The sequence below is a fragment of the Anomaloglossus baeobatrachus genome, chromosome 2 (genome assembly GCF_048569485.1).
Source record: "Anomaloglossus baeobatrachus isolate aAnoBae1 chromosome 2, aAnoBae1.hap1, whole genome shotgun sequence".
Lineage (NCBI taxonomy): Eukaryota > Metazoa > Chordata > Amphibia > Anura > Aromobatidae > Anomaloglossus > Anomaloglossus baeobatrachus.
This window is the reverse complement of record NC_134354.1, coordinates 744,645,737-744,662,459: the sequence shown is the minus strand read 5'-3', so window position 1 is coordinate 744,662,459 and position 16,723 is coordinate 744,645,737. Positions and strand designations below refer to the sequence as shown.

Here is a 16,723-nt window from a genome sequence, read left to right as displayed (position 1 = left end):
TCCAGCGTTAGCAGAGCTGACAGGAATGGCTGCCGGCGTCCTGAGGAGAGGAGGGGGCCGTGGGCGTGCCCTAGAAAGTGCGGGAATCTGGTGCCCCACTGTGCACAGTGAGGGGGGTGGAGTATGCAAAGCATGCTCCAGCCTCAGTTGCTGACGTCCTTTACAGCGTCCCGCCCTTCCCCTGACTGGCAGGCCTGGGGGCGGGAAAAGAATGAGACTAGGCTGCAAAAGCCGGGGACTAAAGTTATAAGCGCGGCCGCCGTATAAGCGCGGTCGGCGCGGAAGTCCCCGGCGCACTAACAGTCCCAGCCGCGCCGCAGCGATAACAATGGCAGCGGCGGTCAGCGCGGCAGTCCCCATACACAAACACACTCAGCGACGCTGCAGTGTGTAAAGGCACAAACGCAGTCAGCGCCGCGGTCCCCGGTGCACTAGCACACCCAGCAATGCTGGAGTGTTGCTGTGCGCGGTCCCCACGGGGACACAGAGTACCTCAAAGTAGCAGGGCCATGTCCCTGAACGATACTCGGCTCCTATCCAGCAGAGTCCCCAGGAGCTGTGGATGGAGCACGGTCTCCTGTGCCTGGAGACCGAAAGGATCCCACTTCACCCAGAGCCCTAATTGAGGGATGGGGAAGGAAAGCAGCATGTGGGCTCCAGCCTCCGTACCCGCAATGGATACCTCAACCTTAACAACACCGCCGACAAGAGTGGGGTGAGAAGGGAGCATGCTGGGGGCCCTGTTATGGGCCCTCTTTTCTTCCATCCGACATAGTCAGCAGCTGCTGCTGACTAAGCTGTGGAGCTATGCGTGGATGTCTGCCTCCTTCGCACAAAGCATAAAAACTGAGGAGCCCGTGGCAGCACGGGGGGTGTATAGGCTGAAGGGGAGGGGCTTTACACTTTTAGTGTAATACTTTGTGTGGCCTCCGGAGGCATAGCTATACACCCAATTGTCTGGGTCTCCCAATGGAGCGCCAAAGAAAAGAGAATTTTGTTTACTTACCGTAAATTCTTTTTCTTATAGTTCCGTAATGGGAGACCCAGACCATGGGTGTTTAGCTTCTACCTCTGGAGGACACACAAAGTACTACACTTAAAAGTGTAGCTCCTGCCCCTGAGCTTATACACCCCCTGGTGAGCAGACCCAGAAAGTTTAGTGCAAAAGCTGAAGGAGAATAGCCACCCACAAGTAGAACAGAGCAATAGCCGGAACAACCGGAAACTCTGTCCACGACAACAGCCGGTAATAACACGCGGAACAAGAAAGTGCCAACAGGCAACAGGGAGGGTGCTGGGTCTCCCATTACGGAACTATAAGAAAAAGAATTTACGGTAAGTAAACAAAATTCTCTTTTTCTTTATCGTTCCTATGGGAGACCCAGACCATGGGACGTTCCAAAGCAGTCCCTGGGTGGGAAATAAACCGAACAAAGTAAGAAGTAGGCAAAACCTAACTTCACAAATGGGCGACAGCCGCCTGAAGGATGCGTCTGCCCAAGCTCGCATCTGCCGAAGCATGAGCATGCACTTGGTAGTGCTTCGAAAAGGTATGCAGGCTAGTCCAAGTGGCAGCCTGACAGACTTGTTGAGCCGTAGCCTGGTGCCTGAAAGCCCAAGAGGCACCAACAGCTCTGGTCGAATGTGCCTTGATCCCCGACGGAGGAGGCACCTGAGAACTCTGGTAGGAGTCCGAAATGGTCGATCTGATCCAACGGGCTAAGGTCGGCTTAGAAGCAGAGAGACCCTTGCGCCGACCTGCGGTTAGCACAAAAAGAGAAGTGCACCGCCTAATAGAAGCGGTGCGAGACACATAGATCCGGAGCGCCCGCACCAGATCCAGAGTATGCAGCGCTTTTTCAAAGCGATGAACAGGAGCCGGACAAAAGGAAGGTAGGGCAATGTCCTGGTTAAGGTGGAAAGGGGAGACCACCTTAGGAAGAAAGTCCGGAGTCGGACGGAGAACCACCTTGTCTTGATGAAACACTAAAAAAGGTGACTCCGAAGAGAGCGCGGCCAAATCAGAGACTCTGAGGGAAGTTATGGCCACCAGAAAAGCCACTTTCTGAGAAAGACTATGCAAAGAGACCTCCCTAAGAGGCTCAAAGGGGGGTTTCTGCAAAACCGTGAGAACCAAATTAAGGTCCCAGGGATCCAAGGGCCGCCGGTAAGGCGGAATGATGTGAGACGTGCCTTGCATGAAGGTGCGGACCTGAGCCAGCTGAGGGAGACGCCGCTGGAACAGTACTGACAGAGCTGAGACTTGTCCCTTGGGAGAGTTGAGGGACAGTCCTAGCTGCAGACCGGACTGTAGAAAAGACAGAAGGGTCGGCAAGGAGAATGGCCAAGGAGGATGGTCGGTAGAGCGACACCATAACAGGAAAATTTTCCAAGTCCTGTGATAGATCTTAGCGGAGGAAGACTTACGGGCCCGAGTCATAGTGGAGATGACTTCAGGAGGAATACCAGAAGCCGTCAAGAGCCAGGACTCAAGAGCCACGCCGTCAATTTGAGAGCCGCAGAATTCAGGCGGAAAAACGGACCTTGCAGAGAAGGTCTGGACTGTCCGGGAGATGCCACGGCATCTCTACGGACAGATGGAGCAGGTCTGGATACCAAGCTCGCCTGGGCCAGTCCGGTGCAATGAGGATGACTCGACAGCCCTCCATTCTGATCTTGCGCAGAACTCTGGGCAAGAGAGCTAGAGGGGGAAACACGTAGGACAGACGAAACTGGGACCAGTCTTGAACCAGTGCGTCCGCGGCGAATGCCTGAGGATCGTGGGAGCGAGCCACGTAAACTGGAACCTTGTTGTTGTGACGGGATGCCATTAGGTCCACGTCCGGGGTGCCCCACTTGCGGCAGATTGACTGGAACACTGCCGGGTGCAGGGACCACTCGCCACCGTCCACGGTTTGACGGCTGAGATAATCTGCCTCCCAGTTTTCCACGCCTGGGATGTGGACTGCGGATATGGTGAACTTGGAGTCCTCCGCCCATTGAAGGATGCGTTGTACCTCCAACATTGCTAGGCGGCTGCGTGTCCCTCCTTGGTGATTGATGTAGGCAACCGCTGTCGCGTTGTCTGACTGGACTCTAATGTGCCTGCCCGCCAACAGGTGGTGAAAAGCTAGGAGAGCTAGAAGCACAGCTCTGGTTTCCAGCACATTGATTGGAAGGGCTGACTCGGACGGAGTCCAAGTGCCCTGCGCTCTGTGGTGGAGACATACCGCTCCCCAGCCGGATAGACTGGCATCCGTGGTGAGAATCACCCAGGACGGGGCCAGGAAGGAGCGTCCCTGGGACAGGGAGAGAGGCCGAAGCCACCACTGAAGAGAGCTCTTGGTTTGTGGCGACAGAGACACTAACCTGTGTAAGGAGGAAGTCCGCTTGTCCCAACAGCGGAGAATGTCCAGCTGCAGGGAGCGCAGATGGAACTGGGCAAAGGGAACAGCCTCCATTGACGCCACCATTTGACCTAGCACCTGCATCAGACGCCTGAGGATATAACGGCGGGGCCTCAGCAGAGAGCGCACCACCAGTTGGAGGGACTGCTGTTTGACTAAGGGCAACTTCACAAGTGCTGGCAAAGTCTCGAACTGCATCCCTAGGTACGTGAAACTCTGGGTCGGAGTCAGAGTGGATTTGGGCAGATTGACCAGCCACCCGAATTGGGCTAGAGTGGCGAGAGTGAGCGAGACACTCCGCTAACAGTCTGCGCTGGATGAAGCCTTGACTAGAAGGTCGTCCAGGTAAGGAATCACTGCCAACCCCTGTAGGTGCAGAACCGCAATCACTGCGGCCATGACCTTGGTGAATACCCGAGGGGCTAAATTGGAAATGATCTTCTCCGATTGCAAAACGTAGCCAACGCTGGTGTGAAACTGCAATTGGCACAAGCAGATAGGCATCTCTGATGTCGATGGACGCCAGGAAATCCCCTTGGGTCATTGAGGCAATGACTGATCTCAGAGACTCCATGCGAAAGTGCCGCACCTGAACATGCTTGTTGAGAAGCTTGAGATCCAGGATGGGCCGGAAGGTACCGTCCTTTTTGGGAACTAGGAAGAGATTTGAGTAGAAACCTCTGAACCGTTCCCGAGCGGGAACCGGTACAATTACTCCATTGGCCTGCAAGGCTGCCACGGCCTGTGAGAAGGCGGCGGCCTTGGAGCAGGGAGGAGTTGAGAGAAAAAAAATCTGTTTGGCGGACTGGAAGAAAATTCTATCCTGTAGCCATGGGAGATGATATCTCTCACCCACTGATCGGAGACGTGTTGAAACCAAGCGTCGCCAAAGTGGGAGGGGCTGCCACCGACTAAGGACGTTGCTGGAGCGGGCAGAGAGTCACGAGGAGGCTGCCTTAGTGGCAGCAGCTCCTGCGGTCTTCTGTGGACGCGCTTTTGGGCGCCAGTTGGATTTCTGGTCCTTGGCTGAGTTGGCGGACGAGGCCGAGGGCTTAGAGGACGACCAGTTGGAGGAACGAAAGGAGCGAAACCTCGACTGATTCCTACCCTGGGCAGGTTTCCTGGCTTTGGTTTGTGGCATGGAAGTACTCTTCCCGCCAGTTGCTTCCTTAATAATTTCATCCAGTTGTTCTCCGAACAGCCGGGACCCAGCAAAAGGGAGTCCAGCAAGGTGGTACTTTGAAGAAGCATCTGCCTTCCACTCTCGAAGCCACAAGATTCTGCGGATAGCAAGGGAATTAGCCGAAGCCACCGCAGTGAGGTGAGAAGCCTCCAGCATGGCAGACATGGCATAGGATGAAAAAGCCGAAGCTTGGGAAGTTAAGGCATCCATTTCGGGCATAGATTCCCTGGTGAGGGAATGCATCTCCTCTAGAGAAGCAGAGATGGCTTTGAGAGCCCACACTGCTGCAAAAGTCGGGGAAAAGGAGGCCCCCGCCGCTTCATACACAGATTTGGCCAGAAGGTCAATCTGACGGTCAGTGGAATCCTTAAGTGAGGTGCCGTCAGCCACCGACACAACGGTCCGGGCTGATAGCCTAGACACCGGACGGTCTACCTTTGGGGAGTGAGCCCACTCCTTGACCACCTCAGGTGGAAAGGGAAAACGGTCATCAGAACCATGCTTTGGGAAGCGTTTGTCAGGACAGGCCCTGGGTTTGGTCACAGCTGCCTGAAAACTGGAGTGGTTAAGGAACACACTCTTTGCTTTCTTAGGCAAGGTAAACTGGTGCTTTACTGCCAGAGAGGGTTGCTCCTCTGATACTGGCGGATTGAGATCCAGTACAGAATTAATAGAAGCAATCAAGTCACTAAGATCTGAGTCACTTTCGAACAGATCAATGGGGTACATGGAGTTAGCCTCCGAGCCCCCTGTAAAGGCATCCTCCTCATCCTGCGAGTCAGCTCTGGAATCAGAGCCACGGGAGGAGGAGGGAGAGGGAACCCTGCGTCTCTTCTCAGGAGGACGGGGTCTGGGCCCTGATGATGAATCCTCTGTGAGCTCCGGTCCTGAGAGACCCCTAAGCAACAGAGGCACCTTGTGAAGGGGGCTGATGCATATTCATCAGAGTCCTGGACAGAAGTCCCATGGACTCAGCAAAGGACTGGGAGATAGACCTAGAAAAGGATTCTACCCAAGCCGGGGGTTCAGCCACAGGAGCAGGAGCAGCCTGAGAGACCACTGGGGGTGAGACTCCAGGCCGTGGCACCGCCAAGTCAGAGCAGGCATCACAATGTGGATAGGTGCTCGGTTCAGGCAGCAGGAGCTTACATGCAGCGCATACAGCATAAAGCTTTGGGGCCTTGCTCCTCGTGTGAGACATGCTGCTGGAGTGGGGGCTCTGCCAGAGAATGACCCCCAGAGAGTATATACAGAGGTCCACAACCGGAGACCGGTTTTGGCTTACTAGACCGCTGGAGCGGTGTTGTGTGCCCTCCAGATCCTGAAGCCCGGACCCCCAAGCACAGCACCTCAGCAGGGATGCTGCAGACCAGCGCTGCAATGACTGATTGCAGAGAGAACGCTAAGAAAATGGCCGCCGGAGCGAAGAGAGGGGGCGGGACCTGCTTGAGGAGCGTGATCTGGAGGGCCATAGAGACCTACAGGGGAGGGGACACACACTGCAGTGGGGAGTGTCCCTCCCCTGTACAGAACGGCCGCCGGGAGGAGCCGAGCCTGTCCCTCTGCATGAGTGACATGCGAGGGCAGTGAAACAGAAACTAGGCCTCCGGCGAAGCCGGGGCCTAAATTTGAGCAGCGCGGCCGACGCGCAGGCACCATCGGCGCGGTTCTCAGGCGACAGCTAGAGAACCCGCCAGAAATGTCAGTAAACATAATAAGCACACTCTCCCCCAACAATAAAGTACAGGGACCCCGAAATATAAACGTCTCAGGTACTTAGCTTCTGAGACGCAGGGCCAGGTCCCTGGGGATGAGCGCTCCGTTCCAGCAGGGTCCTGAAGGGCTGCGGATGGAGACCGGTCTCCTGCCAAGCATGGAGACCGTGCTGGCTCCCACTTCAAGCCAGAGCCCAGGAGGGATGGTGAAGGAGCACGGCATGTAAGGCTCCACCCTAAGAATCAACCTTACAACACCGCCGACACAGTGGGGTGAGAAGGGACATGCCGGGGGTCCAGACGTGGACCCGCATTTCTTCATCTTGTTCCAAAAGGGAAAAAATCATATGAGAATGCATGTGTGGATGTATGCCTCCTGAACACAAAGCGATAAACTGTCTGGGGCTGCTCACCAGGGGGTGTATAAGCTCAGGGGGAGGAGCTACACTTTTAAGTGTAGTACTTGTGTCCTCCAGAGGTAGAAGCTAAACACCCAAGGTCTGGGTCTCCCATAGGAACGATAAAGAAAAAGGGGGAGAGTGTAGGGAGGAAAAAAAGAAAAGGAGGAGAGGGAGGAAAAAAAGAAAAAGGGGGAGGGAGGGAAAAAAAGAAAAAGGGGGAGGGAGGAAAAAAAGAAAAAGGGGGAGGGAGGAAAAAAAGAAAAAGGGGGAGGGAGGACAAAAGAAAAAGGGGGAGAGAGAGGTTAAACAAAGAGGTTAAACAAAGGGGGAGAGAGGGGAAAAGTAAAGGGGGAGAGAGGGGAAAAGTAAAGGGGGAGAGAGGGGAAAAGTAAAGGGGGAGAGAGGGGAAAAGTAAAGGGGGAGGGAGGGGAAAAGTAAAGGGGGAGAGAGGGGAAAGGTAAAGGGGGAGAGAGGGGAAAGGTAAAGGGGAGAGAGGGGAAAGGTAAAGGGGGAGGAAGGGGAAAGGTTAAGGGGGAGAGAGGGGAAAGGTTAAGGGGGAGAGAGGGGAAAGGTTAAGGGGGAGAGAGGGGAAAGGTAAAAGGGGACGCAACATGTAACACCATGCACAATGATATTCACATATGTAAAATATCTAGACAAAAATGCAACATGTTATGATATACACGTATAATGTGTGCAATAACTCAAGATGAAAAAGAGCTAGTGGCTCACATAAAAGGGATAAGTTACATATCGGGCTAAACACAAAGCAAAAGTAATAAGGTAATGCTCTATAGAGAGCATGTGTCTATAATGGATAGTGAGTCCATCACAGCCACAGGCTCCGCCAGTCCACTTCCCACCCAGCCTCCTGATGAACCTGCATCCTTTTGAAAGGGGCTGGGGGAGAGCGTTAAGGCCCTGCCTTAGGACCTCATGCCTTAGGACCAATGTCGCTTAGTTTTCGGAGGCTCAGACGTGCATTCCCTCCAGCACTGCAAAGTCCCGTCGCTGGGCCTGGGGTGCACCCCAACACTTCCCGATATCCCTCAGTTTGTTGAAGTCCATCCACTCTCTCCAAGTGGCCCAAAATTTCATATATGAGTCCTGCAGGGATGAAGTCAGATCCTCCATGTGCATAAGGTCAATGACCCTAGTAATCCACTGAGGGATAGTGGGTGGCAGGGAGCTCTTCCATCGCTCTGGAATGCATGACTTGGCTGCTCTCTTAGGCCCTGTGCGTTTTTTGCAGCGGAATTGCTGCGCTTTTTGTTCATAACCTTTCCGCAGTCCTTCCCCAGCAAAATCTATGGGAAATACGAAATTCTGTGCGCACACTGCGTTTTTTCCCCCCCTATAGGTATTCCTGCAGAAATTCTGCAGCAAAAAAGAAGTAGCATGTCACTTCTTTTCTGCAGGTACCTGCAATTTTTGCCATAGATAATGGTAAAAAACCGCAGGGACCAACCCGAGGAAAAACAGCACCAAATCCGCATGCAAATTTTGGGTGCGCTTTTTCCGCGGGTGCGGAATTCTTTATTCAAACTAGAAAGAAATTATTTTTAGAGGCAGTATATCAATTTTTCTCCACCAATTCTACCTTCATTAAATATTTAAAAACATCAATTTTTATTAGATATGTTTAAAAATAAAATGTATCCCACACCGTGAGTGAATACACACAACCAACAAAAACACAAAATCGGACACAATGAGGCCACAATAGGGACCTCTTTAAATGCGGAGTTATTGTGGAAGTCTTGGTACTATCTAAGTTAGGGCAATAAGATCTAAATGCACCCTACATCAGTCTGTCCGCTACCTGTCAATGGAGATATAACTTACGTTACACGCACCCTAAAGTTAAATTGGTGCCCCCATTCCACGGCGGCTAGCCCTTGGAAGCTGCCCCTAAACTCCCTCATTAATTTAGATATAGGCAGTTTAGATAATTAAATAATTATTCAGGATGGTCACTTATCTAAACTGCCTATATCTAAATTAATGAGGGAGTTTAGGGGCAGCTTCCAAGGGCTAGCTGCCGTGGAATGGGGGCACCAATTTAACTTTAGGGTGCGTGTAACGTAAGTTATATCTCCATTGACAGGTAGCGGACAGACTGATGTAGGGTGCATTTAGATCTTATTGCCCTAACCTAGATAGACAGTACCAAGACTTCCACGATAACTCCGCATTTAAAGAGGTCCCTATTGTGGCCTCATTGTGTCCGATTTTGTGTTTTTGTTGGTTGTGTGTATTCACTCACGGTGTGGGATACATTTTATTTTTAAACATATCTAATAAAAATTGATGTTTTTAAATATTTAATGAAGGTAGGGGTGCGGAATTCTGCCAGAGGGTGCGGAATTCTGCCAGAGGGTGCGGAATTTTCTTAAGAAACACAAATTTCCCAGTGCGTACAGACCCATAATGCATATCTAATAAAATTATTGTTTTTATTTATATAAAAAGGGACTTTCCAGATACTAGTGAGAACCTTGATAACGTTTCTGACTATTTATACTACATTTGAGTGTAATTCTTAAAAAGGTTGTTCCAAAATGAACTAGACACAGTCATACTATGTTCACATGTGGCATTTTTTTCAGCAATTTTTCTCTTCTGCAGCGAAAACCTTTTTGTTATGGTGTTTTTCAAGTGCGAGTTGTCTATGCATGTCAGTGCATGTTACCAAAGTTGATTTTATCAAAAATGCAGCATGTTATTCTACCATTTTTGTGCTTTCGATGGGTGGAAAAAAAAGCTAAAAGAATTGACATGATGCAGATTTTAAAAAAAATGCCTCGGTTCTCAAATTTAGTCAAGGGGAAAAAAAAAGCTGCGTGTACGAGATGTCTGATATCACATGGCTTTTGCAGGTACTGTAAAATGCAGCTTTGTTTCTGCAGCAAAAGAAGAAGAAAAAAAAAAGCGCCACATGTGAACATAGCCTAAAGGTCATGAATATCGTATTGCTGGGTCACTACAGATCACAAGAATGGGGTGTCGAGGCCGCATGTTCTTTCTCACTGCACAATCACCGTAGTGGTAATAAACCAGGACCTCCTCACTCCAACCATTGTTATAGCTGATGGATACTGTATCTATTGTATCTACTGTATCCTCACCTATCCCTTGTAGACTGTGAGCCCTCGCAGGCAGGGTCCTCTTTCCTCCTGTACCAGTCTGTGCCTTGTATTGTTTATGATTATTGTACTTGTCCCTATTATGTATACCCCTTTTCACAGGTAAAACGCCATGGAATAAATGCTGCTATATTAATAATAATAATAATAATGGATAGAAGGGCTCATTGTAACTCCTTGTCAGATACATTTCTGCTCCCTGGGGTACCAAATGGATACAGGCTATCAATCAGTTTGCAGACATTTGCTCACAGTCAGGTGTTATCTGATATAACCCCATGTGTTTGCCTTCTACAATACGATTGATTGCTCTCAGTGGGAGAAACAAAATTATAGTTTTGAAGTTGTGATACCTTTTAATGGCTAACTAAAATAAAATAGGATGTTACAAAGCAAGCTTTCGAGACATCTCAGGTCCCTTCATCAGGCATGATATGACAAAATATCTGAAGAAACAAATATATGCACAAAGCAGAGGGATGGCATAATAAAAGGACATTTAAATAAACAAACAAACAGAGCTTAGAAAGTGAATCCTTAATTAGCTTTGATTAGTGGTGTGAAAGTTTTATTGTCCCAATATCCATGTAGGATCAGAGGCCTGGTGCACTCACAGTCTCTGGAGCAGACGCCTCAGATTTTGTAGTGTGTTATAAATCCTCCTGACAGGTTGAATCCTGTGTTTACCAAGTCAAACATTGTAATGAATGTGTGTTCCCAGACCCTGCGATGGCTCGGTGATCTGAAGTTGCCTTTTAATATAACAACTTTCATATGGTTTATGTTGTGTCCTGGAGCACAGAAATATTTGGCCACGGGTTATTGGGTGTTTTTGTCTGTAACTGTGTGGCGGTGAGATCTCATACTTGCTCTCAGTCTCTGTCCTGTTTCTCCAACACAGAGACCCCCTTCTGCAATACAAACAGCAGCAATCAAGATGGCCGGCTCTGAAGTACTTACATTAAGCTGAACTCCTGGTTCACAGAAAATAAGGTGCCTTCCGCAAAGTCTTTTGGGGAGTTAACTTGCGGTTCATACGACAAAACTTGTCTTTTCAATTTAGGAAACGCTACTAGAGACTAAACAAAGAGGAAACCAATAATATTAGGTTTGCCAGAACGTATACACAGCAAGAGAAAAGCAAAAAAGGGAGTAGAGTGCTAATATATATAGAAAAGCAACAAGCCCCTACCCACAGGGTCCTCCGCAGTTCTGCATCCGGCAATTCTGTGGCTAATTTTAAATTTTCAAAGCTTATTTTCTCTTTAGGTCTTTGATTCCAGGCGAACAAAACCGCGAGCTGAAATGTGGTCACCTCCAGGTCGTACTGACCCACCTCATTCTTAAATGTGATCTGTAAAGATGAGGAACAGTACTCAGGAAGCAAATCACGACATGTAATCACTTATAATAGTCTCACAGTGCACAGATATAAAGAAGGGAATTTTGTTTACTTACCGTAAATTCCTTTTCTTCTAGCTCTAATTGGGAGACCCAGACAATTGGGTGTATAGGCTATGCCTCCGGAGGCTGCACAAAGTATTACACTTAAAAGTGTTAAGCCCCTCCCCTTCTGCCTATACACCCCCCGTGCTCTCACGGGATTCCCAGTTTTGGTGCAAAAGCAAGAAGGAGGAAAAAATTATAAACTGGTTTAAAGTAGTTTCAATCCGAAGGAATATCGGAGAACTGAAACCATTCAACATGAACAACATGTGTACACAAAAAAACAGGGGCGGGTGCTGGGTCTCCCAATTAGAGCTAGAAGAAAAGGAATTTACGGTAAGTAAACAAAATTCCCTTCTTCTTTGTCGCTCTATTGGGAGACCCAGACAATTGGGATGTCCAAAAGCAATCCCTGGGTGGGTAAAATAATACCTCGTAATAGAGCCGAAAAAACGGCCCCTTCCTACAGGTGGGCAACCGCCGCCTGAAGGACACGTCTGCCTATGCTGGCATCCGCCGAAGCATAGGTATGAACCTGATAGTGTTTCGTGAAAGTGTGCAGGCTCGACCAGGTAGCCGCCTGACACACCTGCTGAGCCGTAGCCTGGTGCCTCAAAGCCCAGGACGCGTCCACGGCTCTGGTAGAATGGGCCTTCAGCCCTGAGGGAACCGGAAGCCCAGCCGAACGGTAGGCTTCGAAAATTGGCTCTTTGATCCACCGAGTCAAGGTTGATTTGGAAGCCTGTGACCCTTTACGCTGGCCAGCGACAAGGACAAAGAGTGCATCCGAGCGGCGCAGAGGCGCCGTACGAGAAATGTAGGGTCTGAGTGCTCTCACCAGATCTAACAAGTGCAAATCCTTTTCACATTGGTGAACTGGATGAGGACAAAAAGAAGGTAAGGAGATATCCTGATTGAGATGAAAGGGGGATACCACCTTAGGGAGAAATTCCGGAACCGGACGCAGAACCACCTTGTCCTGGTGAAAATCAGGAAAGGGGCCTTGCATGACAGCGCTGCTAGCTCAGACACTCTCCGAAGTGAAGTGACTGGTACTAGAAAAACCACTTTCTGCGAAAGGCGTGAGAGAGAGAAATATCTCTCATTGGCTCGAATGGTGATTTCTAAACAACCAGCAGCACCCTGTTCAGAATCCAGGGTTCTAACGTCCGCTTGTAAGAAAGAACGATGTGACAAACCCCCTGCAGGAACGTGCGTACCTGTGGAAGTCTGGCTAGGCGCTTCTGGAAAAAACACAGAGCGCTGAGACTTGTCCCTTAAGGGAGTTGAGCGACAAACCCTTTTCCAGTCCAGATTGAAGAAAGGACAGAAAAAATGGGCAAGGCAAAGTGCTAGGGAGAAGAACCCTGAGCAGAGCACCACGACAGGAAAATTTTCCACGTCCTGTAGTAGATCTTGGCGGACGTTGGTTTCCTAGCCTGTCTCATAGTGGCAATGACGTCTTGAGATAATCCTGAAGACGCTAGGATCCAGGACTCAATGGTCACACAGTCAGGTTGAGTGCCACAGAATTGAGATGGAAAAAACGGCCCTTGAGATAACAAGTCTGGTCGGTCTGGTAGTGCCCACGGTTGGCCGACCGTGAGATGCCACAGATCCGGGTACCACGACCTCCTCGGCCAGACTGGAGCGACGAGGATGACGCGGCGGCAGTCGGCCCTGATCTTGCGTAACACACTGGGCAACAGTGCCAGCGGAGGAACACATAAGGGAGCTGAAACTGCGACCAATCCTGAACTAAGGCGTCTGCCGCCAGAGCTCTGGGATCTTGAGACCGTGCCATGAACGTCGGTACCTTGTTATTGTGCCGGGACGCCATGAAGTCGACGTCCGGCACCCCCCAGCGGCAACAGATCTCCTGAAACACGCCCGGGTGAAGGGACCATTCCCCTGTGTCCATGCCCTGGCGACTGAGATAATCCGCTTCCCAGTTTTCCACGCCTGGAATGTGAACTGCAGAGATGGTGGAGGCCGTGGCTTCCACCCACATCAAAATCCGCCGGACTTCCTGGGAGGCTTGCCGACTGCGTGTGCCGCCTTGAATGTTGATGTATGCCACCACTGTGGAATTGTCCGACTGAATTCGGATCTGCTTGCCTTCCAGCCACTGCTGGAACGCTTTCAGGGCAAGGTACACTGCCCGTATTTCCAGAACATTGATCTGAAGCGATGACTCTTGCTGGGTCCACGTACCCCAAGCCCTGTGGTGGAGAAAAACCGCTCCCCACCCTGACAGACTCGCGTCCGTCGTGACTACTTCCCAGGATGGGGGAAGGAAAGATTTCCCCTTCGCTAATGAAGTGGGAATAAGCCACCACCGAAGGGAAGCTTTGGTCGTCTGAGAGAGGGAGACGGTCCTGACGAGGGACGTCGGCTTCCTGTCCCATTTGCATAGGATGTCCCATTGAAGGGGACGCAGGTGAAATTGCGCGAAAGGGACTGCCTCCATTGCTGTCACCCTCTTCCCCAGGAAGTGCGTGAGGCGCCTCCCGGGATGTGACTGGCCTTGAAGGAGAGATTGTACCCCTTTCCGTAGTGACTGCTGTTTGATCAGCGGAAGCTTCACTATCGCTGAAGTATGAAACTTCGTGCCAAGATATGTTAGCGATTGGGCCGGTGTCAGATTTGACTTTGGAGAATTGATGATCCACCCGAAACCCTGGAGAGTCTCCAGGGTAGCGTCAAGGCTGCGTTGGCATGCCTCTATAGAGGGTGTCTTGATCAGCAGACCGTCCAAATACTGGATCACCGAGTGACCCAGGAAGTTTGTAGAAGCGCTACTATAGTAGCCATAACCCTGGTAAAAACCCGTGGGGCTGTTGCCAGGCCGAACGGCAGTGCCACGAATTGCAGGTATTCGTGTCCTATGGCGAAGCGCAAGAAGCGCTGGTGCTCTGGAGCAATCGGTACATGGGGATAAGCATTTTTGATATCGATTGATGCAAGGAAATCTCCTTGCGACATTGAGGCGATGACGGAGCGGAGGGATTCCATCCGGAACCGCCTGGTTTTTACCCGTCTGTTGAGCAGTTTCAGGTCCAGGACCGGGCGGAAAGACCCGTCCTTCTTTGAGACCACCAACAAGTTGGAGTAAAAACCGTGGCTCTGTTGCTGAAGAGGAACAGGGATCACCACTCCTTCAGCCTTCAGAGTGCGCCGCGTCTGCAGAGGAGCCTCGGCTCGCTCGGGAGGCGGGGATGACCTGAAGAATCGAGTCGGGGGACGAGAGGTAAACTCTATCTCGTAACCGTGAGACAGAATAACTCTCACCCAGCGGTCTTTTATTTGTGGCAGCCCGGTGTCGCAAAAGCGGGAGAGCCTGCCACCGACCGAGGATGCTACTAGCGGAGGCCGAAAGTCATGAGGAAGCCGCTTTGTTAGCGGCGCCCCCGGTGGTCTGTCTAGGACGTGACTTAGACCGCCATGCATCAGAGCTCCTTTGTCTTTCTGAGACCTTGTGGACGAGGAGAATTGGGACCTGCCCGCGCCCCGAGAGGAGCGAAACCTCGACTGCCCTCTCCTCTGTTGGGATATGTTTGGTTGGGACTGGGGTAAGTATGTATCCTTTCCCTTGGATTGTTTGATGACTTCATCCAGACGCTCGCCAAACAACCTGTCGCCACAAATTGGCAAACTGGTTAAGCGCTTTTTTGGAAGCAGAATCTGCCTTCCATTCCCGTAGCAATAAGGCCCTGCGGAGTACCACCGAATTGGCGGCCGCAACCGCCGTACAGCTCGCAGAGTCCAGGACAGCACTAATAGCGTTGCCGAGGTTTGGGAGGTAATGGATGCCACTTGTGGCGCGGCCGTGCATGTGGCTGCTTCAATTTGCGCTTGACCTGCTGAGATAGCTTGTAGCGCCCATACGGCTGCGAATGCTGGGACAAAAGAAGCTCCGATAGCTTCATATATGGATTTCAACCAGAGCTCCATCTGCCCGTCAGTGGCATCTTTGAGCGAGGCTCCATCTTCCACTGCAAGTAATGATCTAGCCGCCAGTCTGTGAGATTGGAGGTCTGAGACACTGAGTCCAACCTTTAACCACGTCAGGTGGAAAAGGACAACGTGTATCCTTAAGGCGCTAAGAAAAAACGCTTATCTGGACAAGCATGGTGAATCTGGACTGCCTCTCTGGAATCAGAATGGTCTAGAAACATACTCGGTGTACGCTTGGGGAACCTGAAGCGGAATTACTCCTGCTGATAATCTGACTCCTCCGCCGGAGGAGCTGAGGGAGAAATATCCAGCATTTGATTGATGGACGCAATGAGATCGTTCACTATGGCGTCCCCGTCTGGAGTATTACGATTGAGAGCGCCCTCAGGATCAGAAACCTGATCAGCTGTCTCCGCATCATCAACCGGAGATTCCCCCCGCTGAGACCCTGAACAACATGATGTCGAGGGAAATTCTAAGCGAGCCCGCTTAGTCGGTCTGGGGCTGGGGTCTAAGTCAGAACCCTCAGCCTGGAATGTATCCCGGGAGGACATTGTTGGTCCAATTGAGGGGGGCCAGGGAACAATGATTCAACAGAGTCCCTTTGCTGAGATACCGGCCTGGACTGCAAGGCTTCTAGTATCTCAGCCATAGTCTCAGAGAGTTTTGCAAACTCCATCCCCGTCACTAAGGACCGTGTCAACAGGTGTCTCCCCCTGGGCCCCTCTTAGCAGATGCTCTGGCTGAAGAAGAGAGTCACAGGGGCCACACATTGCACACAATGAGGGTCAATGGGACCTGCCGGCTGTTGGGTCGTACAAGCGGCGCAGGCAGCATAATAATCCAGTTTTTTGGCACCCCTGTCTTTGTGGGCGCCATGCTATTGTTTTCCCTGATTAACACAAAAGGGTAAATAGCCATAATGAACTGTGCTCATACAGTGTAAAGTATATAGTAATAACACAGAATGTATCAATACACTACAGCACCATGGGGTTAACACCACATGTGCTGCTTACCAGCCGCCTAAAGTGGTTGTGAGGCCACCAGAGACCGTGTCTGGGTCTCCCAGGGTTAATCCCTCTCTGCAGCGTCGGAGGAGCTGACAGGAAATGGCTGCGGCGTCCTGCCGAGAGAAGGGAGCCGTGGGCGTCTCACACATTGCACAGTGAGGGGAGTGGAGTATGCAAAGCATGCTCCAGCCCTCATGCTGCTCGTTTGTCCCTCTCTTCCGTGCAGCGTCCCGCCCTTCCCCCTGCCTGTCAGGGCTGAGGGCGGGAAAAAGGAAGCTAGGCCGCAAGAAAGCCGGGGACTCGAGTATAAGCGTCGCCGCCGTAAAAGCGCGGCCGACGCCGAAGTCCCCGGCGAACTACAAGTCCCAGCCGCGCCGCAGTTTCACATGGCAGCGGCGGTTAGCGCGGTAGCCCCTACATATAAACACACTCAGCGACGCTGAGTGTGTAATGGC

General features: G+C 51.2%; 1 protein-coding gene across 1 annotated transcript in view; it reads right to left on the bottom strand.

Moving 5' to 3' along the window:
* CUL5 (cullin 5) overlaps positions 1-16,723 on the bottom strand; it is a 118,461-nt gene that overhangs the window by 9,092 nt on the left and 92,646 nt on the right. The window contains exons 16-17 of the mRNA XM_075337434.1: positions 11,045-11,206; positions 10,813-10,931 (exon numbers count right to left, since the gene is read on the bottom strand). Coding sequence (XP_075193549.1) covers positions 10,813-10,931; positions 11,045-11,206 — 281 coding nt within the window. The remainder of the gene's footprint in view (positions 1-10,812; positions 10,932-11,044; positions 11,207-16,723) is intronic.